Raw genomic sequence first — 25,500 nt, forward strand, 5'->3', positions numbered from 1 at the left:
TAAAAAAGCCTTTGTAGCTTTCAGAACCATCACCTTTGATAGCATCCTGTCCATTTTGAATACCTTTAAATTAAAAATGAGGATCTTCTGTAGGAATAATGATTCAAAGGTACAGTATTTAAGAGGACACAATAAACAGGTCTCTGTTTTTTACAAATTTCCTCAGATACGTCAGATCCAATTGAAACTAGATACTGTATGACTTATTCCACTGAATGGATTAACTTGATAATTTACCAAATAATTTTGAGAAATTTAAATAAAGGCCATTGAACTATCAGTAAGGTTCAAAATATCCTCAACATATAAGAAAGACTAAGTTAAAATTGGCAGCTAAAATCTTTGGAAGATTTACTACATGAAAATATTACCTATTCATGGTTTCAATATAGACAAATGGTGGATAGATGGAAGATGGATCGTAATATGGGCTTGCTTAGAGAAGATGAAAATCTTTTTAAACAAATAAAGGATCAAAGACGAATTCACATTAAGAGAATTTACGGGGTTCTAGTGGAACTGGATTCAGAATCAGAACTAATTAAAGACTGTATGATTAAATGGGCCCAAAATTTTGGTGAACCAGTTCTACTGGATACCTGGGAAACTATCTGGGTGAGGAATGTCAAATTTACACAAGCCCAGAACTTAAGGGAGAATTTTTATAAAATGTTTTATAGATGGCACCTTGATCCACAAAAAATGTCTCTTATATATCTTGACTTACAGCCTAAATGTTGGAGATGTGGTTGCCTGGACGCCACTTATTATCATATATGGTGGTCGTGTAAAAATATAAAAGCTTTTTGGATTAAGATATGGTGGAATATTCAAAGAATTTTTAGAAAGAGGGTAAAATTTACTCCACAATTGTTTTTGTTAGGTATTGTTACTGATTGTGATGCTAAGGAGGTTATATTGATGTTGAATTTGATTATAGCCGCAAGGCTGTTAGTAGGGCAATATTGGAAGAAAGAATCTTTGCCTACCTTGCAACAGTGGCTTTTTAAAGTTTCTTATCTGGCGGAAATGGCAAAGATTTCGGCTTTCTTAAAGGAGCAATCGCAAGAGAAATTTTTTGCCGTATGGGAAAAATGGATAAATTTCACACAATACAAATTGGATATAAAAAAATATCATTTAGCCTTTTTATAACTTGTATATAAACTTTGATATTTTACAGATTGCACTTTTTTTTCTTTTTTTTTATCTCTTTTCTTCTTTCTTTTTTCTTCTTTTTTAAGCACTTTTTCTTTTTAATGCTTATGTTTTTTTTGTTATATATATCTTATTGTTAATTATTTTATAAGTTGTTTAACTTTTTTTTAGGATTTTTAAAATTTTAATTAAGCCTATATTCAGCTCTGGGAAGCTCGGGGGGGGGGATGGAGGGGGTGGTTTGGGAGGGGTTGGGTGAGTGAGGGTTGTTTTGTTTTTTTGTTATTGTTTTTTCTGTTTGTTGTAAAAATTTTAAAAATTTTCAATAAAATGTGCTTCGCTCTAAAAAAAAAAAGAAAGACTAAGTTATCTTCAACTGCAAATATTTTTATACTCTATATGCTTTAACTGTGCAATAAAACAAGCCAGTGGTTCCTATATCAATTAAAATATGTCTTGTAAGTTTCCCAGAATGGCCTCTAGGTGAGATGGGCAGCATATCAATTTAATAAATAAATAATGAGAGGAAATATAAAAAAAATCTTTCCTGAGATATTTTAATTGGAGGACAAATAATTCCATTTGTAATCACAATAGATGGATTTTAACCCAAGAAATTATAATGGGGGGGGGGAATCTACATCTGAGAAAACATATTAAAACTTTAATCTGTACCACATCAAAGTCTTTTTCTACATCCAGTGAAGCAACTACTCACAATCTAGTTTCTCTGATTTTACTTTTAAAACATTAATCAGCAGTCTAGTATTATCTAAAGCTTACTCTTTAATAAAAGGCTTAGCCTTTTATAAAGCCAAATTGCGCAGGATGAATTATTGTAAGTAATATATTAAGTTTCTCAACGTCAGAACTGCAGACAAGATGTAAAGAAATCATGGATTGGCTTATACCTTTCTACAGGATCTTTTCCAGGCTTCAATATTACACTTACATGAGCCTCACAAAAAGAAAAGGGCAGCATTCAAACATCGTTCAAAAATATTTTTATATATCCACCAACAATATGAGAATAAAAATCTTAATATATACTGTATGTTATAGGATTCTACTGGATTAATCATGTGGACAAAGGGCTTTCTCTCTTTTCATTTCTCTTAAAATAAAAAATAAAAACAGATTAAGATACTGATACATATACTGGAATATAAGGAATATCATTTTGTTTTATTAGATTAAGCAGATCCATTTTTGTTGGGTATGGATTATAACTCCAGTTGGGTATGGATACTCCAGTTTTAGGGATGTTTAAAAATGAAAATTAAGCTCCTCTTTCAGCAGTAGTGCACTTAGATAGAATAGAATAGAGTTGGAAGGCACCTTGGAGGCCTTCTAGTCCAGCCCCCTGCTCAAGCAGGAGAACCTATACTACCTCAGACAAGTGACTGTCTAGCCTCTTTTTAAAAATCTCCAGTGATGGAGTGCCCATGCTTTCTGGGGGCAAGCTAGTCCACTGGTTAATTGTCGTCGCTGTCAGAAGGTTTCTCCTTAATTCCAGGTTGCTTCTCTCTTTGATCAGTTTCCAACCATTGTTTCTGTCCCGCCCTTTGGTGAATAATGTGACCGCCTCTTCTTTGTGGCAGCCCCTCAGATACTGGAACACTGCTATCATGTCTCCCCTGTTCCTTCTTTTCTTTAGACTAGCCAAACCTAAGTCCTGCAGCCGTTATTCGTATATTTTAGTCTCCAGATACTGGGAGAGTTGTTCAGTTCCATCTGTCAAGTATGGAATTGTGACTGTCTATGGAGATTCTCGGTCATCCAAGTCATGGTTGTCCCAAAGATGCTTTTTCAAGAGGCAACTGGATTTTCTTGTTTTTCTTTGAGGAAGTTTTGCTTCTCATCCAAAAAGCTTCTTCAGCTTTGACTGAATGGTCACCTGAGTGGTGCAAATGTATGTGGAGTCTTCTTGGAACTGTTGAAAGGACTGTGTTGTAGACTGGAGATAGATGATGTTGTATCCCCCCCCCCCTATTGAGAGAGAGCTGTTCAATTTTGACATAGATGGCCTCTTTGATCCCTCTTTCAAACCAGCAGTCCTCTCTGTCCAAAATGTGGACTTTGCTGCCTTCAAAAAAGTGGCCTTTGTCTTTTAAATGCAGATGGTCTGCTGAATCTTGTCCTGATGGGTTTGTTCTCCTATGTTGTGCCATTGGGTTTATGCAGTGGTTGTTTTTTTTCCTCAATGTACAGATCTTCACATGTCTCACTGCATTGTACTATATACCATGTTGCTGTAATTATAATTGGGATTGAATAATGCAAACTGAACCGTTATGTTCATATTAGTCTTAGCCTTATGACCACATTAAAATAACTATATAGTATGTGTGAAGTGATTTTTCTTGTGTAATTATCCAGACCATGTAAAATGATCTGTTCTATCAAATGTAGTTCATATTTGCCAGGGAATATATGAATGCTAAGACTATAAGCAGAGCATCAAACTGTAGTTTGTACGTCTTTTCAATATTAGATGACTTCATGTTCTATTTTAATTTTACAAGTATACTAATTTAGCAAACTTTGCCTGCTCCATTGGCCAACCAAAATTTGTTGTTGGCAGAGTGTAGATGTTATTTCTGAGCCCCTGTACTAGTGCCCAGTAAGTGCCAGTTAAATCCAATCTTAGCCTGCAAGAGAGTGGAAATTAATCCTTTCCCATCTTCAATTCTAGATTTTGAAAAAGTCTAGATTTATGTTATTCAGAGAAAGCTTCTCTCTCATCATGTTGAGAATAGTAGGCAGTATTAGTGAATGCTATACAAATATACAGATATGTAATGTTTAAATAGTGAAATAATGTTAAACAGATTTTTAAGAAGACTCTCTGTTTCAGTGAGTATTGTATACAGCTGCAAGTGGTTGTTTCTGGGTGTTACTCATTTAACATGTTGATTTTATTTGTACAGGAAATACTGCTTCCACTTTTCTTTTTATTCTGGCTAATATTATTGAGCATGATGTATCCAAATAAGAAATACGATGAGATTCCTGACTCTGATCTTTATTCTGTGGATCACTCTAGTATTTCTGAGTTTGTTGTTGGCTACACACCAGTGAACAATGTGACGAGAAAAATCATGCACAAAATGTCTGCAGAATATTTTACAGAAGGTATTATAAACAAACTCTTCTGTTCTCCTATATGTTTATATTTTTTCTTGTATTTGCTAGGAAGACACAGTTAGAAAAATAGATTAAACATGTTATTTCCATATAATAGCATGCACATTGTTATTTCATATTAAATATTTATAAATATTCTTTTATATTAACACACATTTATTTTTTTTCCTTCTAAAACTTATTCTAGCAATATGCCTCTTGTGTCCCAAATCAATCAATCATCATATACTCTTTGGGAGTCATTGAAGTTCTTGTGATTGCAGTGGGATACAAATATGATAAATAGATACATAAAATAAATAATAAAAGCCCTATTCTAACATATCTGATAATAGAAAGGTGGCTCAGAGGCTGCAGATCCAAATTTCACTTAGAGTCCAGCAAATTACATGTGAACAAAACAAATTGATTAATGCCCCCTAACAGAAAGGACCAGAACCAATGGATATGTATCCAATGGAGCTAAAATCTCATTGTCATGGTTCCGACAGATGAAACTCTTCAAAGAACTTCGAGGCATTGTTTACCTTAAAGAATCTTTATTTGAGAAGCATAGCATCGGCACTAACATGGTAGAAGCCAAAAACTGGATTCCCCTCCCCTGAGCTCATAGTATCAAAGCACAATTCCATCCTCCAATTAACAGTCATAAATCATATTCTCCAATTAGTTTGAAATGCAGGCTTTCCCTCCAGTCCTCCAGCCCAATTCTTATCTTCTCTTATTTCATTAAGTTTGGTTCACACACTAGTCCAGTATTATTATGTCTATCTAAACTCTCACGCACATTCCTCCCCCCCCAGCATAATCTAACTCTAAAGGTAAAATATAAGAAGAAAGTGGTTGTATCTCTAACTGTTGTCAAAGCAAAAACATCCGATGTTAGCAGCATTGACATTCATCCTATTTGGCACTGGCAAGGAGAATGGTTCTTATAGCTTTGTTCCTCATGACTGAAAGAATCTTGCCATCCTGCAGTCTGTGTTGAAAACCCATGCTTTTTAGTACAGGTAGTCCTTGACTACGACCACAGTTGAGCCCAAAGTTTCTGTTGCTAAACGAGACAGTTGTTAAGTGAATTTTGCCCCATGTTACAACTTTTCTTGCCACCAGTTATTCAGTGAACCACTGCAGTTGTCAGGTTGTTAAGTGAAACTGGTTTCCCCACTGACTTTGCTTGTCAGAAGGATGCAAAAGGTGATCACATGACCTCAGGACACTGCAAACATCATAAATATGAGTCAGGTACCAAGTGTTTGAATTTTGATCACGTGACCATGGAGATGCTGCAATGGTCGTAAGTGTGAAAAATGGCCATAAGTCACTTTTTTCAGTGCCACTGTAATTTCAAGCAGTGTCTAAATCAGCGGCTCCCAACCTTTTCTATACCCCGCACCCCTAGAACGCTTCTGATATATTCTCGCACCCCTTAGAAAAGTTCAAAATAACGGCAACAAATTATGCATATACACTATAATTTTGAAAATCCAAGTTTTCGCACCCCCTGTAATATCGTCTTGCACCCCCAGTTGGGAACCCCTGGTCTAAATGAACTGTTATAAGTCAGGGACTACCTGCACACAGAACTCTATTCTGTAGATTTAAACCGATCTTCTCAAAATAGTTTCTGTATTTTGCAAATATACGTTACTCTATTCATTTAAAAGATCCCACACTTTTAACAGAGACTTAAAAATTTAAGTTGACATTAGTAGCCTCAGATATACTTTAGGCTGAATGTTATATGTAAACAAAAAAAATATGATTAATAAATGGGACAGTTACAGATAGGATTGTACTTACATTAGTACAAATAATCAGAGATGAAAATAATTAGAAGAAATACTTTTCTTTTATAGGAATCACTACTGAAGAATTTCTAACTGAGCAAGATATGCAAGAGACTACATTTCGTAGTCCCCGAAACTTTGTGGGTGTAATTTTTAAGGATTCTATGTCCTATCAACTCAGATTTCCTCCTACAAAGGTTCCTGTTTCTGCAATTCACATGGAATCAAGAGGTATTATATATATATATATATATATAAATTGAGGCTTGCTGCAAAATATTTGATATTCCTCAAACATAGGAATGATCTTTTGTAACATTCTGTTCGTAATGTATTACTCAATTGACAAAATTACTTCTAAATACTTACGAAGTTCCATAGATTCCATATGTATTTTAAAAACATTCTAGCTATTTTGTTTCCATAAAGGCATGTAGTCATTCAAATATACTATAAATGAAGATGCTGTAATTATACCTGCTGGACATTTAATTTGAAGTCAGTTCGATCCACCAAATGGCTTAATTAGATGTGTCTAAATTTTTCCTTAGAATTGCTGAATTGAAATGATGATCCCAAACTGATTGAATGTTGGAATTAGATCCACAAACCCTTAATATGTGTGTTTTTAGTTTTAATTATATAAACAGTCTAAATATCTAAATTTAAGCTTTTGCCACTGTTTGGAAATGAAGATTTGAAGAAAAGAAGAATTTGAAGATTTTTCATTCTATAAAATAACAAAATTGTCTAATACTATGGTATCATATTTTTAATCCTTTCATATGCTTTTAGATGATATAAATATTTCAAATTGCATCCATGCTTTCTTTACATATATATCTTTTATTTTTCACTAACAGATAACTGCTAATATTTTTGTCTTTTAATTTCATTATGGGTTTTTTTGTGAGCACCTATTTGGAAGAAGGCTATGTTAAATATTAGTTTCTTTCTTCATATATTTTATATGAAATCTTATATTTTAGTATAAAATAATAGATGAGTTTATTCATGCCAATATGATAACTACTTAGTTGAAGATAAAGCAATTCTCTCCATCTACATGGCAGAAACATTATATGAGCCTATTTTTGATGTTTTGGAATAGTTAGATAGTAAAAAAATATTTTAAATTTTTTTTTTTAGCCAGTTGTTCAAATCCTTCCAAGATATGTGAAGCTGAAACTTACTGGCGGTATGGATTTACAGCTCTCCAGATCTGCATTGATGCAGCTATTATTCAGGTAAATATAAATGATTAGCATACAACTCCATATTGCTTTGTATTAGTCAAAATACAATATATTTATTTATTTCTTATATAGGAAAATGCTTTATCCAAGTGAGCAGTTAGGCTATGCAGTGATCTGAAATTGAAAAAATACAGTAGATAATTTAGAACACAGAGTACTTCTTGACTGGTCCTTAATACGATATTTGATTGAAGAAATAGTCAAATGTGTCTATCAAGTCTCCATATTATGGTTTTCTCTTCAAATCTACACAGTGCATAGCCTAGTGAATGGCTGTAATAGTCACCAAAATGTTTGATGGAATGTTGAATTAATGTTTGTAACTAATAGCTGAATATGAAATTCTTTTGCTTGAGATGTCACATGCATATAAATAAAGTGTATTTTGGATTTATATTTTCACCAAATATATCCATCTTCATCTATATCTCTATATCTCTATACATCTATATATCTATATTTATATCTGAATATCTATATCTGTATCTATATATCTTTGTGTTTCCTCATATTAACTGTTTAATTCATTATGTAGTTAAGTCTTGTTGACTGTTGGGGACCATAAATAGGATTACCTGTCTCTTCGGATATCCTCCGGCTATGCACTTTTAAATGAATACATTCACCTTGTTGCTGTTCATCCTTTGATTCTCTTTACTTCTGCCTTTCCCAAAATTACATTTGCATAATGTGTTCAGAATATAACAGCAATAGCAATAGCACTTAGACTTACATACTTTTTTTACGGTACTTTATAGGCCCCTCTAAGTGGTTTTACAGAGTCTGTCCCCAACCATTTGTGCCTCCAGTAAATTTTGGGTTGATTTGATCTATAATACATTTGGGGTTTTTTTGTTTTGTTTTTGCTATTGATAGTATTTCCAAAGTCTTGTCAGTACCATAGTTTATTCCATTCCACTTGGAAACCATCCAGACCATGAACTGAACCATTTTGCGATGATTGGATCAGTTCCAATATTTCTTAAATAGCAAAAGAGCTTTCAAAACATCAATATTACTTTGTGATATTGCTGAATATTTATCTGACTCATAAAGTGATTAATATCATATTAATTACCAGTTATCCAATTCATAAAATGACTTCTTAAGAAGGGAAAAAACCCTATTAAAAGCTTCTGAATCTAACAATTACTATCTATCAACTACTGTACAACTATTTCAAAAATTAGACCCGACGGGTTCTTTTGCTTCAAACAATGTGCTAATAGCTTAATAGCTTTTTTACCCCATTACCAGCAATTGAAATTCAATCTCCTCAAAGAGAATTCAACCTGATCAGTCTAAAAAATCACTTGGCTGCAACTGGGCTAATATAAATGTATTAGAAGTCTGATCTATAATAAGAGTTCTTTAACCAAGTTTTCTATCCATTGATAACAGAGCATTTTTTTTCTTATGTCTTCCTATTTTATTTATTCCACTTTTTCCTCATTCTAAAATTTGAGCAGCCAATAGAAAAAAAAAGCAGAAATATATAAAGTAAATCAGAACTCCTTTGTAAAACTCAAAATTACTTTGTGTGGAGATATAAAATAAATAGATCTATTGTAAATTGTTTTACAGCTTTGAAAATAATGTTTCTTTATTAGCAGAAGCTATTCCAAAACCTGGTTTTAAATAGTCATTTTCTTTTTTTAGCTGAAGACCAATCTCTCAGTTTTGGAAGAACTGGAACAAACAAAAGCTGTCATGATGGGAGAATCTGCTATTTTGGAAATAGATAATTTTCCTCGTGCAATCATTTTGATTTACTTAGTGATTGCCTTTTCACCTTTTGGTTATTACTTGGCAATCCATATTGTGGCAGAAAAGGAGAAGAAAATAAAAGAATTTTTAATGATAATGGGCCTTCATGACACTGCCTTTTGGTGAGTAAGTTTCTTAGCTCTTTGGTGTTAAACAACTGCAAAAGCTATTGTTCAGTTATACAATTGGAGAGAAAAGTTCTAATAGCATCTTGATTTTGACCCAAGGTAAAGCCTCTTTGTAGAAAGCATTTCAGGCTGCTCTCAAGCTTTCTTAGACTATTTCTTAGAGTAGGTAGATATGACTACATTGTGATACATTTTGAACACTGAGCGGTGAAGAATCAGATGCAATTTTGAAAATAAAAGTGACACTTGAAATGTTTTGCAGTTTTGGGTCACAATTATATCATCACTGGTCTATCAATCACTGTGTATATATGTACAAAATTTATTTAGAGATGGCTCTTTAACTGTAAGCTGATTTGCTTTTCTGGATTGATGCAGAGCTTTGCATCTCTAATGCTATGTGCAGATTCTCTGTTGAAATTTCAGTTTAAATTTCGGGTACATATGCATGAGAAAGCTTTAATCAAGGGCAAATGTAAAGAGAATGCATGAAGCACTTGATTGGTGGAATTGCAGAGGATTTCCATAACCCCAATTTTTTTTTTTAAAAAAAATGTAATTAATGTGATAAAGTTGTTTAGTTGTCCTTTGGAATATTTTGGGGCAGTCTAGTTTAAAAAAGAAAATATGTCCATTGATAGCCATCTTTCCTCTAAATAACATTCCTAGACGTCTTAGTTCCACACTTTTGTTTTCTCTCTCATCAAATAGTATGTTCAGAGAATAATTATGATATCCATTCTTGAAGATTTGGACTAGTTGTTGCAAACAGTCTTTTGTTTAAATTTCTTAAACAAAGGAATTCTATAACAAATTCCTTAAACAAAGGAATTAATTTTAGCATTTCTGGTAAAATTAGTTCTTTTTATTTCAAAATTCCTGTGCAGAAAAAACTTATATTAGCAAACATGATTTCTCTATATTTTAAGGCAAAATTATGTGCAAAAATATGTATATTAGATGAAGCAAGATAAAAAATAATTCTTAACTTTGGAAAATTCAATGAATTTTATTTTAAGATAGTATAGAAGGATTTTTCCAGAGCAATGACACTTTTGTGTAAAGGACAGGTCTTAAGGTTTTCCTCTATTTTCTTGAAAAATCCAGATAGTCATGAAACAACTGCTGTTATTGCTGTTTCTTCTGTTGGAGTCAGTGATCACTTTAGATAATTAGATCTGTGCAGTGTTTTGGATTAGCTTTCCAGAGGCTCTTTTGGAATGTGTACAGGTATGAATGTAGTGCCTGCCTGTAACTCTTTAAAACCACGACATCTTTTCCCAAGAAGATAGTTTGCAAACAAGTGATTTATTCTTATTCCTGTGCTATAGGGCAGGGCTTTTCAACCTTTTCACCGATTGTACCACTTTTAGAATATGGCAACATTCGAGTACCACCAGTCACCTAGCGATGACCCCCCCCAAATGGAAAAAAGTGATAAAGTACAGGTAGTCCTTGACTTACAACAGTTTGCTTAGTGACTGTTCAAAGTTACAACGGCACTGAAAAAAGTGACTTATGACCATTTTTCACACTTATGACTGTTGCACCATCCCCAGGGTCATGTGATTTACATTTCGATGCTTGGCAACTGTTTCATATTTATGATGGTCACATTGTTCCAGGGTCATGTGATCGCCTTTTGCAACCTTCTGACAAGCAATGTTAATGGAGGAAACCAGATTCACTTAACCATGTTACTAATTTAATCTCTCTCTCCCTCTTTCTTTCTTCCTCTCTCTCCCTCTCTCCCTCTTTCTCCCTCTCTCTATTTTTCTCTCCCTCTCTCTCTCCCTCTCTCCCTCCCTCTTTCCCTCTCCATCTTTCTCCCTCTATTTCTCTCTCTCCCTCTCCCTTTCTCCCTCTCCTCTTTCTCTCTCCCTCTTTCTCTTTCTCTCCCTCTTTCTCTTTCTCTCCCTCTCTCTCTTTCTCTTTCCCTCTCTCCCTCTCTCTCTTTCTCTTTCCCTCTTTCTCTCCCTCTCTCTATTTCTCTCTCCCTCTCTTCCTCTCAAAGATCCTTAAAATCCTTAAAAGTTATGCTTGGGTGGAAGACTTTTTCTTTTACAGATGGGGTGGTTGGCAGACAAGTACTGAAAAAAAAAGGAAAAAAAAGTGCGAATAGGCATCCAGTAGCTAGCTTGAAGTTTGAACGACTTCTTTCTCTTGCCACCGGCTTCTAGGAGGAGCAAAAGACATCCAGCACTGCAACCAGGCGCCCTGGACTGGCCATTCCAGGGCTTCCTGTACCAGCTGACTTAGTTGTCTGCAACCTCCTGTTGTCGCTTGAGGGGGGGGGGAAGGGACACGGGCAGGAGAGATTCCTTCTTTCTCATCCGAGGAGGGAAGTTATGTCGGACCGTCGACTCTGTGTCGAGCCCTGTGGGCCCAACATTCACAAGCAGGCGGGAACCTGCCCGCTAAGCTGCTGCCTCCCTATCGCCACGCCGGCCAGCTCCGTCGCCAGACCTCCCAGCTGACAAGTGCACATTCGGGGGGTCGCCAGCTGACGGGTGCAGAAGATCAGCGCTGCGGCGGCCTCCCAGCCACCCGCTTCTTCAGCTGGAGCAATTGCCAGGGCTTCATGGTCGCTGGCAGCGGGGAGCGCATCAGCGGCCATTGGGGACCACACCAGCAATTCTGTGCCACGGAGTCTTGAGGCGCAGGACGCGGAGCGGCGCGATGCCATGGGAGGCAGCAGGACAGGGGAAGGGAGGGGTTACCTATATCCTGCCGGCCGAACTCTGGAAGCCTGCGTGAATGAAGAATTTTAGGGGGAGTTGAAAGCGAGACAGACTTAGGGCTGTATTAAGATGATAGATGGCTGCGTAAAGAGAGTGGAAGGGAGGCGAATTCAGGGTAGAGCAGAAAACACGGGGGGAAGACGTTAGAAAGTAAGCGCCAAGGTACATGGTGCCTTGCAAGGGATTCCCAAGTGTTCCGCAATCGTTTTTCCTCCTTTGCGTGAGAAAAAATTTTGCGGCGTACATCTGAAACCAGGTGTTCCTGTGAGGTGATGCAGGAGGTCCTTGGGAGAGGCGAGGACAAGCTTGGCATTTCCTCTCTCCCAATCCCCCTCCTCTTCTTCACCCCCTTCCCTGGCCTGCCTGCGATCTTAGCTCGCAGCTCCGTGCTTTTTCTTTGCCTAGCCTAGCCAAGCAGGCTCGACATGAACGGGCTGGGGGAGGGATCGAGGATGACATGCAGGGCGGCAAAGGAGACCATCGTCCGGCGCCGTTCTACCTCGCAGCGTGGGTGTCGGCTCCGTGGGCGTCCTGACCAACAGCTGAGCGGCTCCGACTTCTGGCTTCCAAACAGCTGAGTCTTCTGGAGGCAACATGAGGGCCCTGAGGGGTATCGCAAGCTCGTGGGGGGGGGAAGGAAAAGAAGATGGAAGAGAGTGAGGCCACAACAGAGAGAGAGAAGGGGGAAAAGAAGGAGGGCCGGTTGTGATGTTTGCCTGCAGGGCTGTGACGCAAGCGGTCTCAAAACCCTTCCTGCGGTCTCAAACCCCTTCCTGCCGAGGGAGTAGACGGCTCTGTCTCCTATCAGGCTAGTGCTTGTTGTGGAGTAAGAAGAGGGAGGGGAAGGGCGATATGGATCCCGCTGACCTGCGTGCACGAGAAGAAGTCAGTCCGGTTGCTGCACAATGAGTCCCTGGGGAGTCCCTGCTTTGCGCCTGCGCTTTTCACACACCTCCTGCAGGGCACATTCGGTAGAGTTCGTGCAGGCTGCCGCCAAGCAGCATATTTTCCACAAACGAGGTGGGAAGGAGTGGAGCGGGGGGGAGGAAGGCAACACCGTGTACTACCAGCCAGATGGTCACGTACCACCAATGGTACGCGTACCACCAGTTGAAAAGCCCTGCTCTAGGGCACCTTTTCGGAATCACATCCAAAGGACTTTAGAGTCCTACTAGATACTTATTTGTTAGTTGCTTAGATATTTGCAAAGCTTTTGTCTTTTGTATTAACAGTATTACAGAATTCTGTAATTCTTCATATGTTAGGTTGTATGAATGTACACCTCTGTGTTCCTATTAGTAGGCTACCTGGACACATTGATAACATTCATATCTTACACTAAAATAATTTTTATCAACACAGTTTGTTGAACAAATTGTAATTTGGTTTACACATAATACTGTCTGTGGAAGTGTCAAGAGTAAGAGCTCTTTGATTAAAAACTTTTTGTTTAAAGGGGACTTCCCCAGTTCTATTGTATCCCTTGTTTGTGAAATGGGCAGCTATATAAATTAGATAGACAGACAGACGGACAGGCAGAAGGACAGACGATAATGTTCACAAGACTCAGTTTTTGCTTGGTTTCTTTGAAAGAGCTAGAACATGGATTGGCAACAATGGGCAGTTTGCTATCTATGATATCACTGAATTATGTTTCTTGATTCCTCAGTTTAAAAAAAACTGGCTGACTGTCTTCTCAAATAACCAAATATTGTAAAATATTTATGTTGTTACATTAAATACCACAATATTTCTGCCTTTTAAATTTTTTAAATTTATTTTTTTGATGTCTGCAACATTGTGCAAAATAGCATGATGGTGCCTGCTGCCTGAAAAGATTGCTGATCTTTGAAGCAGAGGTAAGTTATCTTTGTGTAGTAATAACACACAGCTTTGAATTCATGAATCTTCATTGTATGTTTTCTTTTTTAGGCTTTCTTGGGTCCTACTGTACACCAGTCTGATATTTGTCATGTCTCTTCTTATGTCGGTCATTGCAACATTCTCTTCGCTTTTCCCCAAAAGTAGCAGCTTTGTGATATTTCTTCTTTTTTTCCTGTATGGAATATCCTCCGTAAGTGTTTGTATGTGTGTTTGTGTGGTCATTGTTGCTATATTGTAGTTATGGGTAATGTTTTAGAGTCTTATTTGACCTACATAAGCAATTTGGTTTTCTTTTCGCTGAATGATAGCTGGCAGAGGTTTGATGCAGTTTTATTTGCTTAAGATAACAAATGTTGCTTCTTATTTTGTTTTGAGTATACTTTCTGATTTACCTAAGTGTTTACTAAGTCTTTAAACATGTAATATTTTGTGATGATTACAGAGATCACTATTAATAACAAATATTTATGTAGTCCAAAAGGCACTAATATTAAAGTCATTTTAATAACATGACATTATTATATGGAAATAAGAATGTATTCTAGCTTTTTATTGATTTCTGGTCTGGTTCTGTATGTTGAATTTATTGTCCATTCTTACAATGGAGAAGTTGTGCAAATAATATAATCAGCACACTGCTAGCTTCATTTTTCATTATTTACACATCAGTTAACACAATTTAAAAAAACCATATAAAATATCATGACTTCAGTTGTCTCTCAATCACTGACATTCCTGAACTGGAACTGTTTGAAAAGGCAATTTGCCTTTGGATACAGTATTATTTTTTCAACTCACAATGAAAACATACTGGTATCTTGCTTTTAGTAGAGTACTTCTATATATTACATTTTATATTTTTACTTATGCTTGAAGTAAAATTGAATATTGCAGTATATGAAAGCCAGGTTATTCTAGAAATTTAGAAATGCCTTGATCATCTCTGACTTTTAAATTCTCTGGCCACCCCCAAAACACATAATTTGAAAATTTTAAGAAATAAAATCAACCCTCTGATTGCTTCCAATGAAAGCCATCTTAATAATAGCCATTGGTGTGTTAAATTCAGATGATTCTAATTGTTGTAATATCAACATGGAGACTATAATTTTAGTATTTTACTGCAAAGTTTCTAATGCATTGAAATAATTGTTTCATTTCTGTTTAGGTTTTCTTTGCATTCATGTTGACTCCTCTTTTCAAAAAATCAAAACATGTTGGTACAGTTGAGTTTTTGTCAACCCTGGCTTTTGGTATTGTGGGTCTCACAATTTTCCTGGTAGAGGATATTCCAAAATCCTTTGTGTGGCTGGTAAGCCCTCTGTGTCAATGCACATTTTTAATTGGTGTTGCACAGGTTAGTAAAATACATTACTTATACATTGTTATACAACTTTCTATGGTTCGAATCCCAGCTATTGACACTAGTGAGAGAAAGATAGACATAGAGACATTATTTGCCTTATTCCAGTGTTTCCCAAACTTGACAATTTTAAGGCATGTGGACTTCAACTCCCAGAATTCCACAGCCAGCGTTGCTGGCTGTGGAATTCTGGGAGTTGAAGTCCTCATGCCTTAAAATTGTCAAGTTTGGGAAACACTGCCTTATTCTATACTTTCAGTTAACATGCTTCTTGTTTGTTGCTGTTTCCTTCATCAGTTAAAATTATTTCTTTTAAATCAAGGACCGATTTCTGTAACAAACTAATAATCTTAGAATAGGAACTGATGGATATCAGATTCTTTAGTGAGCACTGTACAGCTACATCTCAGGCAATTGGGACCAGAGTTACTGTTGTTAAGCAATGCAGTGATAAAGCACAGGTGATGTAATCACACTTCTTGGTGATGGGAATCCAAGTTGCTACCAAAAACCAGGAGCTCTGGTGGTACAGTGATTAGAATGCAGTATTACAGACTAACTCTGCCCACAGTCTGGAGTTTGAACCTGATGGGGCTCGAGATTGACTCAGCCTTCCATCCTTCCAAGGTCGGTAAAATGAGGAGCCAGATTATTGGGGGCCATATGCTGATACTCGGAGAGTGCTGTAAAGTATAGTAGAGCAGTATATAGGTCTTAATGCTAGTGCTATAACTCCCAAATGTGTGAGTCATTAAGTGGGAAGAGGCAGGACTCTGAGGTAAAGAGTGTGGGCGGTGCTGCAGTCGAGTGCTAGGAAGCACAAGCAGATCAGTGGGGGCCACAGGAGGGCTCCTGAAGGCCTAGGGCAAATTGGCAGAGGCCCTACAGGGTCCACAGGAAGGAGGGGTGCTGCAGGCAGGCACATGCTACAGAATGTGGGTGGTGAGGGGTGCTACAGAATATGAGATCTCTGGGATCTTGTAGTCCATAGTGGACTCTTTGTGAGAAAAAAGTGGTGAGAGTGATTTACTGAGGTGTCTTACGACCTTCCCTGACTGCTTCCTCATTTATTTTGGCAGGGAAGATCACAAATGGTGATCATGTAATGCAGCTTACTGTGCTATAATCATGACCCAAGCACCTAGATCACATCACTGCAGTCAGAACATCAAGGACTGATTATAAGTTCATTTTTTCAGCACTAGTTTTGTAACTTGGGTCGCAGAACCAGTGGACGTAAGCTGAGAACTTAACTATATACAAGAAATGATTATTAGTTACAATCTTGTTTAGCAGCTTTATCAACAACACTTTTGTGAAACAATTTATTTTTGATATAAATTTAGGTCATAATAAGTATTATGTTACAGCAAGAACAAAAGCTACTATTCTTCTCTGGAAGCTATTTCTATAGTAAACATTTACATGCTATATTCTGGTCATTGTATTGCTTAATATTGCTTAATATTTTTTTCACTACCGTATATGCCGGCATATTAGGCAACCCAGCGTATAAGACGACCCCCGTCTTTATCGCCGAGTCGCCTTCCTAGAACGTCGTCTTATACGCTAGAAACTACCAGTATATCAGGCATATAAGACGACTCGGCGTATAAGATGACCCCCATCTTTGGCGCCGAGTTTAGCGCTTCCGGAAGTCGTCTTATACACCGGCATATACGGTAGTTTATATGACAACATTTCAGATCAAAAAGCAAGGTTGCAATATAGCCAGGTTTTGAAATTTGCAATCAAAAATGTGGCTCAACAGGACAAAAGACTATGACCATTTGAAAACGTGCAGTAAAATGTGTGCTTATTTTTAATATAAGTATTAATTGCCTGATTTTGAAGATAAAAATTTACTTCAAAAATATTTACTTAGTATAAGTAAAGCTAATTATAAAAATAAACAATAAATAAACTCTATCCAAAATATCCAAGCTAAACCAGATAAATTATGAATCCTTAGGAATAAAGTGGTTTCAAATTATTTGATAAAATGGAAGAATTATTTCGTGTCAAACTGTGTTAATTTGCAATGGAGTGCCATAAATGTTAATTGCTTCTCTAGTATTTTAATGCTATGATGGCATTCCAAATAATATTCAAATTCCTTATCTGCTTGCAGGTTATGCATTTAGAAGATTATGAAGACGGAGTTAATTTTTCAAATTTAACTTACGGACCTTATCCACTAATTATTGCTATACTGCTCCTGGCTCTTGACAGTGTGCTTTATTTACTATTGGCAGTTTACTTGGATCAGGTTATTCCAGGTATGATTGAATTTTTGACTAAGAAGAAAGATTTCAACTAAGTATAATCATTTATTTGATCTGCATTGAATTCAAAACTTAAAATATATTTATCAGCAATATGCATTTTACATATATTTCTAGCAACACCTACATTCTGAAGGATCAAAATTTCTTTGCAGGAACTTTTTTGCAGTCCGAATACTTGATATAAAACTACAGTACGATTGCTTCATAGCACTAGTACACGCTGAAAGCTAAATTTATGTCTATTTGTGGTTCTATTTTATATGTACTACAATATAACATTCAGTTTTTTAAAAAATTGACACCCAATAAGCCTGAACTAGGATAATTGCTTAAGCTATTGTAATTTATATATCCCTTGTCTCTTACAGAAACACAGCAAAAAATGTATGAATAACTCTTAAGGACAATAATATATTCATATACTATCTGACGTTTAGTTTATTAAATATTTGAACTATTTCTTTTCATTTCTTTCTCTTAAAAAGTTGGAAGTTATTTGATGTAATCAATAAATAGCAATTTATATTCAGATTTCTCTTTAGTTTTAGATTGTCAGAAAATCAGAATTTGCCATTTTCTTTAAACTGGGCTAGAGTGCATATAATTATATTCCAGTCCCAAACCACTTCTGGTTTAACAGAGAATCTCTCTATATCAGGTGTGTTAAACTGCCGGCCCGCGGGCCAGACGTGTCACGAGGAAACCTCGCCCACCCATTGCCGACAATGGGGAAAAAGCTCCAATACGTTGCGCGACGTCACGTGATGTCGCGAGTTTGACATGTCTGCTCTATATGTTTAGGTACTTAGCCAAGGGGTTAAAATAATGTGAAACTTTTACTTGTGCATTGCATTAGCATTAGTATTACATAGATTTCAATGTATCACAAGCATCAAAAAGTACAAATACTAGGAATGCATGAGAATAAATGCTGCCAGTTGTTGAATATTATTGTGCATAATTTGTTTCATGTATACTCTGGTTACATTAAATAAAATAGTTCATCAGAGATGAGTTCATTTTGGATGTTAAGCCATTTCTTAAATAATATTTTGTTGCATATCTGATAAAGAAAACTCAAATAATCTGCATTTTGGCTTAGTGAGATATTTGAACCCAGTGATATATTTCTTGATCTATTTGAGCAATAGAGTTTTGATTTATTTTTTTATTTAAAAAGTTTTATTAACAATTAACAGAATAAACCCACTAACCCACCCATCCCCACCCTCCTACCCCCCCCCACTTCCCAGAGCCGAGTACAGGGTTATAACAAACAAACATAATCTAATTAAATTCAACAAATATGTTATACATAATCTAATTAAATTTAACAATTTATACAACAACTAAGTTCATACTTAACCCTTAACTCCCTTTAAACCTTAATAACATATTATAAACAAATCCATTTTTAAACAGTTATTATAAAAAACCATAATAACAATAAATAAACTAAATAATTTCAATTATAAAATACTATTAATAATACTTATTATATTAAAATTTAATCATAAAATAAATGGAACTTTTTAGTTCCATATTTAATCTGAATATAATCTATCCATCTTCTCCATACCATAATATATCTTTCTTGTGTATGATCCTTTAAATAAGCAGAAATTTTAACCATTTCTGCTAAATTAGAAACCTTAAGTGTCCATTCTTCTATTGTAGGCAACGAATCTTTCTTCCAATATTGACCTATCAGTAGCCTTGCTGCTGTAATTAAATTCAACATTAAAATAGTTTCTTTGACATCAAAATCCTCAAAAATCCCTAATAAAAATAGTTGAGGAGTAAACTTTATCTTCCTTTTAAAAATATTTTGAATGTTCCACCAAATCATAATCCAAAAAGCCTTAATATTTTTACACCAAATATGAAAGTAAGTTGCATCAGAACTACCACATCTCCAACATTTAGGCTGTAAATTAGAATACATACAAGACAACTTTTTAGGATCCAAATGCCACCTATAAAGCATTTTATAAAAATTTTCCCTTAAATTTTGAGCCTGTGTAAATTTAACATTTCTAATCCAAATTATCTCCCATAAATCCAATGGGATCGGTTCCTGGATATTCTGAGCCCATTTAACCATACAATCTTTAACCAATTCCGTTTCCGAATCCAATTCTATTAATTCATTATAAATTCTTTTTATGTGAGCCTTATTCTGATCTTTAATCTGAATTACCAAATTTTCATCTCTTAATGTTAGTCCAACTTTCTTATCTAAAGTCCACCTATCCACTATTTGTGAATACTGAAACCATGACTGTAAAATATTTTCTTGCCTTAATACATCTATTAATTGCCAGTCATTACCCAAACAAATAAGTAATTCTTTATACGATTTTTTTTCAAAATTCATCCCCTTAGGAATCCCCTCAATTACATGTCCAGGAATCCCCCAAATAGGTATTTTATAATTTAACCTATAATAATATTTCTTCCAGACTCGAAGTAGTGCACTTCTTAAAATATGCGATTTAAAAGCCCGATCTACTTTCTTATTAAAAATTAAATATGCATGCCAACCATATAATAGATCCCACCCTTCAAGAGAAAGAATATTTTTATTTGTTAAATTAAGCCAATCACTTATCAAAGTTAATATGGCTGCATCATAATATAATTTTAAATTAGGTGCTTTAAGCCCTCCTCTTTCTCGAGCATTTTGCAAAATCTTAAACTTCACCCTTGGTTTCTTCCCAGCCCATATAAATGTATTGATACCCTCTGCTACTCATCCAAATTAGCATCTTTTTTTAAAATAGGTATCATTTGAAACAAGAAAAGAAACTTTGGTAGAACATTCATTTTAACAGCTGAAATTCTCCCCAACGACAGTTGCAATTTTTTCCAATCATTTAAATCCCTTTTTACTTTTGTCCATAATACTTCATAATTATTCTTATATAATTTCCCATTAGAAGCGGTTATATATACTCCCAAATATTTAACCTTCTTCACTATTGAAAACCTGTAAGTCTAACCAAAATTTCATTTTCCTTCTCAGTCATATTCTTAGATAATATCTTAGTCTTATTATTATTTACTTTAAAACCAGAAACTTTCCCATATTGAGTTATAAGTTCCAATAAATGACTAACCGATTGGATCGGTTGTTGTAAAGTTAACACCAAATCATCTGCAAAAGCTCTCAATCTATACTCATTCTTATTTATTTTTATTCCCTTAAGTACTGTAGACTCTCGAATTTGAATTAACAAAATCTCCATTGTCAAAACAAATAACAAAGGAGATAATGGACAACCTTGTCTTGTACCCTTTTCAATATTAAAAGTCTCTGTCAATCCCTCATTAATAATAATTTGAGCAGACTGCTGCTGATATATAGCCTTGAGAGCATATAAAAACTTATCTCCAAAATTCATTTTCTCTATTAATAAAAATAAAAATTGCCAATCTAATTGATCAAAAGCTTTCTCAGCATCCAAAAATATAAAAGCCGCAGGAATCTGATTATTCTTATCCAAATATTCAATTAAGTTAATAATTTGTCTTGTATTATATTTCATATATCTTCCTGTTATAAATCCTGACTGATCACTATGAAATAAATCCTTCATAAACTGCATTAATCTATTTGCCAAAACTTCAGAAAAAATCTTATAATCTACATTTAAAAGAGATATAGGCCTATAATTTTTAGGTTCAGTAAGATCTTGATCCTCCTTCGGAATCAATGATATAAAGGCCCTTCTCCAAGAAGGAGGGATCGAAGCTCCCAGCAAAATACTATTAAAAAGTTCTTTTAATGGCTCTGCCATTTCTTCAAATAACATTTTATAATACTTAACCGTTAATCCATCTGTACCAGGGGCCTTTCCAACCTTTAACTGCTTAATAGCAAAACCAATTTCCTCCGAAGTAATTAAACAATTCATCACATTTTGTTGTTCATTAGAAAGTCTAGGAAAATGTACTAATTGTAAATACTTCTCTACATCTAAAGCATGTATATTATCACTAGCATATAATTTTGTATAAAAATCTAAAAAACACTTTAATCAAATTCTGTTGATAAACTTCACTACCCTTATATTTTACTTTCTCTATAATTCTCGCCTTCTGTTTCTTACGTAATTGATAAGCCAAGCACCTCCCAGGCTTATTTGCATTACAGAAAGTATTATGTCTCATATAACGCAAGTTGGTCGCAACCTGGTCTTCCATTAACATATTAAATTGCGCCCTAAGCATATCTATAGAAGTTTTTAACTTATTATCCGTTGGATTCAAAACAAAATCCTTTTCTTTTAATTTAATCTCTTCTTCAATTTCTTTACGTTTTTGTGTCAATTTAGACCTAAGAGCATTATTCATATGAATCAAAACTCCCCTCATGTAGGCTTTGCTGGCATCCCAAACCATAGACATTGAAGTACCCTTATTCATATTTAAGACAAAAAATTCCTTCAAATGTTCTCTACATTTTTGTACAAGCTCCTACCGTGTAAATAAATTTTCATTCAGTCTCCAAGATCTTCTATTCCCATCTTCCACAAATAACTCCAACCACACAGGACTATGATCAGACAATGTTCTAGGAAAAATCTTAACTTTTTTAACCCTGGAAAAAAGATCAGTAGTAATTAAAAAGAAATCAATCCTAGAAAATGATTGGTGTCTATCCGAATAAAAAGTAAAGTCTCTTTCATTTAAGTTCCGTTCACGCCAAATGTCAATAAGTTCCAAATCATCTTTCATATCAAAAAAAGCTTTAGGTAATCTAGTTTGATTAAAAGTTTTAAAAGAGCCCTTTTTGTCCTTCCTTGTATCCAGAACTCCATTCCAATCTTCCATCAAAATAACTGATTTATAATCCAACTGATTAATTTTTCCATGTAAAAACTTGTAAAATTGTTTCTGTTGCTGATTTGGAGCATATAATCCAACAATGAGGAATTTCTTGCCTTGTAATACTAACTCAATAATAACATATCTTCCTTGAGAATCAGAATCAATTAATTTGGCCGATAAGTTTTTTTTCACATAAATTACAACTCCCCTTTTTTCCCTGGGGCTGAAGCTATGAAGTGCGACCCTAAACGAGAATTTATCAAATACTTAGAATCCTTCAAAGTTATATGGGTCTCTTGCAAACATACTACATCATTGTTATATTGTTTCAGATAATGAAATACTTTTTTTTCTTTTCTGTGGTGAACTCAAGCCATTAACATTCCATGTCAGAAGCTTTGCCACTTCTGGCAGGTTGAAGCCTTTGAAGCATAACTTGAAGATCAGCTGTAGAAGATCTCTTTGGTCTTGCTCCTCCCACAGGCTCTGTAACAATAGTTCCTTCTATTTTTTCACTAGCCTTCTGCTTCTGATCTTTTTCCCTGCGTTTATGCGCTGCACGAGTCACCCTTTGTTCTTTTATCTCCAAAGTCTGTACAGCAGACTCCACTTGTATATCTTTAGCAATCAAAGAAATCGCACCTCCAACTGTGTGCTCTTCTCCAGTTTTACTAGCTTGCGGAGATAAGGGCGAATCTGCCTTCAGAACGGAAGAATAAAAATCTTTTGCTTTTAAAACTGTATTTAATCTGTAACGTGTTCCTAGGTAGTTCACCACTATCCCAGCTGGAATTTCCCATCTGAACTGGATTTGACGACGTTTAAGCTCCTCAGATAAAAAAGTGAATTCTTTTCTTTTTCTTAAAATTTTTGGAGGTATTTCTTTTAAAATTATGACATCTTGATCTGCAATTCGAAACCTCTGTTTTTAGAAAGCTTGTACAATTTCATTATGGATTAATCTTCTAGAGAAATAAATGACCACATCTCTAGGTAGATTTTTTTGTCTGGCAATCCATGAATTTACTCTAAAAAATTTTTCGATCCCATCCCAAATTTCCTTCGGTTTCCATCCCAAATTAAAAGCAATATCTTTAACCACTAACTCTTTTAAATCTTCTTGCGGGTTTTCTTTCAAGCCTCTAATGCGCAACGCAAATTCCATATCCCTATATTGTGAAATAATTAATTCATCCTGTGTCAAATCTACCTTATTCTCAACCTCATCAACTTTGCTTTCCAATTTCGCTGCATTTTCCGTCACTTCATCCAATCTGTCATCAATCCTCTCAATATGCATCGCTAGTCCTTGAAAAGCAAACACTATATCCTCTCTCATTTCTTTGTTCTTTTCCTCCAGTAATTCTGCCATAGCAGCCCTGTCCGAAGCCATTTTACTATCCAAAAGGTCATCCACCTCCTCTTTAATGTCTAAAACATTTTTTTTAAAGCTTCTTGTAAGTCTTTAAGTAAAAATGCAGGTGGAGGAGGAGAAGGAGGGGGTGTTTTTAGCTTAGGTTGAGAAACAGTCTGCGTTATCGGAGAGGAAATAGAAGCTTTAGGAACCGAAGAAACAAATCATTTTGAAGCCATTTCTATAAATTCACAGTCTTATATTATCCAAAAACAAAGAAGAAAGTTCTTGCCTTATATATTGAACAGTCTATTAACTTTGTTGCAAAAGATCAAACAAGAAAGCCGAGCGCCATCTTTAACTTCTGTCACTTTCCCTTTCTTTTCTTCAAACAACAAAGAGAAAAAAATGGAAGAAGATACTTTTCAGGAGTTAAAGTCCCAGATGATCTCAAATCTAATTTCTCCTGGTCAGCTCTGTCTGCTTTTAAATACTCACGATCTCACTTTGAGAAGCAGATGTGGAAGCGGTGTCTAGCTTTGTTCCTAAATTTCGGAACAAAGACGACCTGGAATGCGGAGTTAAACTCGGGCTCCAAGGGAGCTCAACCCTCCGACCTCCCTAAAATTGTGGGGGTCCAGGGGAGCTCTACCTTTACCCAAGAAGCTCTCCTCTTCCTCTTCTCCCAAGGAAAGAGGTTTTAAGCCGCAGAACAGCTGATTTTCGCTGTTTCCGCCGGCTTTTACGCGATCCCAGGGCGGACGGCTAAAAGAAAGCCGCCATCGGCGCAGCTGAACGCCACCGGAAGTCTTGATTTATTTTGTACTTAAAATTTAAGACCATGTTCTTTTGCTGAAGTTTGATACTTGCTTACAACAATTTGTTTAGTGATCAAAGTCACAACGGCACTGCAAAAAGCGATTTACGACAGTTTTTCATACTTGCGACCTTTGCAGCATCCCCTTGGTAACCAAAATTCAGACACTTTTTTGACTCATATTTATGACGATTGCAGTGTCTTGGGGCCATGTGATCATCTTTTTTTTTTAAACAAGTTTTATTGGTTTTTTTCATTTTACAAACAAGTGTTTAAGAAACAGCGTGGTGGCAGGGCAATCAATTGTCCACAGAACAAAGTCATACTCATAAAGTTCAGATTAAGTCATTAAAAACCTCCTCTCTATTCCCTCTAATGACATATTATATTCAAATTGATATATTTCAATACAACTAAATCAATCATAACAATCCTCAATAATCTTTCATCTAAATAAATCCATATCCTGTGTTAAGTTTGACTATTTCACTTGCTATATTCCATATTTCTAATCTAAATACCTAGTTAACACTTCGGGAGTCTCCCCATAACCTTTTCCCTTAACATATTCAATAAACATTTATTAATATCATTTCTTCTTTTTTCCTATTCCTCTTCCATTACAAAATAACTATCAGTTCTAATAAGAAAAGAAAATATTAGTTCAAATCAGAAAGGAAAAAGAAGAACAAAGAAGAAAAAACAGCAACAAAACAAAAAAAGAGAAAAAATACCTTTCTATTTCTATTATTCTTTATAATCTAACATTCAATCCCTCAATATCTGTATCAAATTCCTTTAACGTCCTCCCAAAGTTACTGTATCCAAAACATATTAATACATAAACAAAACAAGTTATTATTAAATTCAAGCCTTTAGTTAATTTTTATTCAATCTAGCCTCTTATTTAACTGTCTTAAGCCATAAATCAATCCATATCTAATAAGCCTTTTAAACCCATTACATAAAACCTT

General features: G+C 35.3%; 1 protein-coding gene across 7 annotated transcripts in view; it reads left to right on the plus strand.

Annotated features, from left to right (window-relative positions):
• Positions 1-25,500, plus strand: part of LOC120299983 (ATP-binding cassette sub-family A member 5-like) — an 82,970-nt gene that overhangs the window by 7,413 nt on the left and 50,057 nt on the right. For all 7 annotated transcript variants that reach the window (XM_039325397.1, XM_039325395.1, XM_039325394.1 and 4 more), the window contains exons 3-9: positions 4,089-4,293; positions 6,165-6,326; positions 7,245-7,342; positions 9,011-9,240; positions 13,920-14,061; positions 15,040-15,228; positions 17,366-17,513. In XM_039325397.1, the coding sequence (XP_039181331.1) occupies positions 4,089-4,293; positions 6,165-6,326; positions 7,245-7,342; positions 9,011-9,240; positions 13,920-14,061; positions 15,040-15,228; positions 17,366-17,513 (1,174 nt within the window). The remainder of the gene's footprint in view (positions 1-4,088; positions 4,294-6,164; positions 6,327-7,244; positions 7,343-9,010; positions 9,241-13,919; positions 14,062-15,039; positions 15,229-17,365; positions 17,514-25,500) is intronic.

This window comes from Crotalus tigris, unplaced genomic scaffold (genome assembly GCF_016545835.1).
Source record: "Crotalus tigris isolate CLP2741 ecotype Arizona unplaced genomic scaffold, ASM1654583v1 scf7180000024337.5909745, whole genome shotgun sequence".
Lineage (NCBI taxonomy): Eukaryota > Metazoa > Chordata > Lepidosauria > Squamata > Viperidae > Crotalus > Crotalus tigris.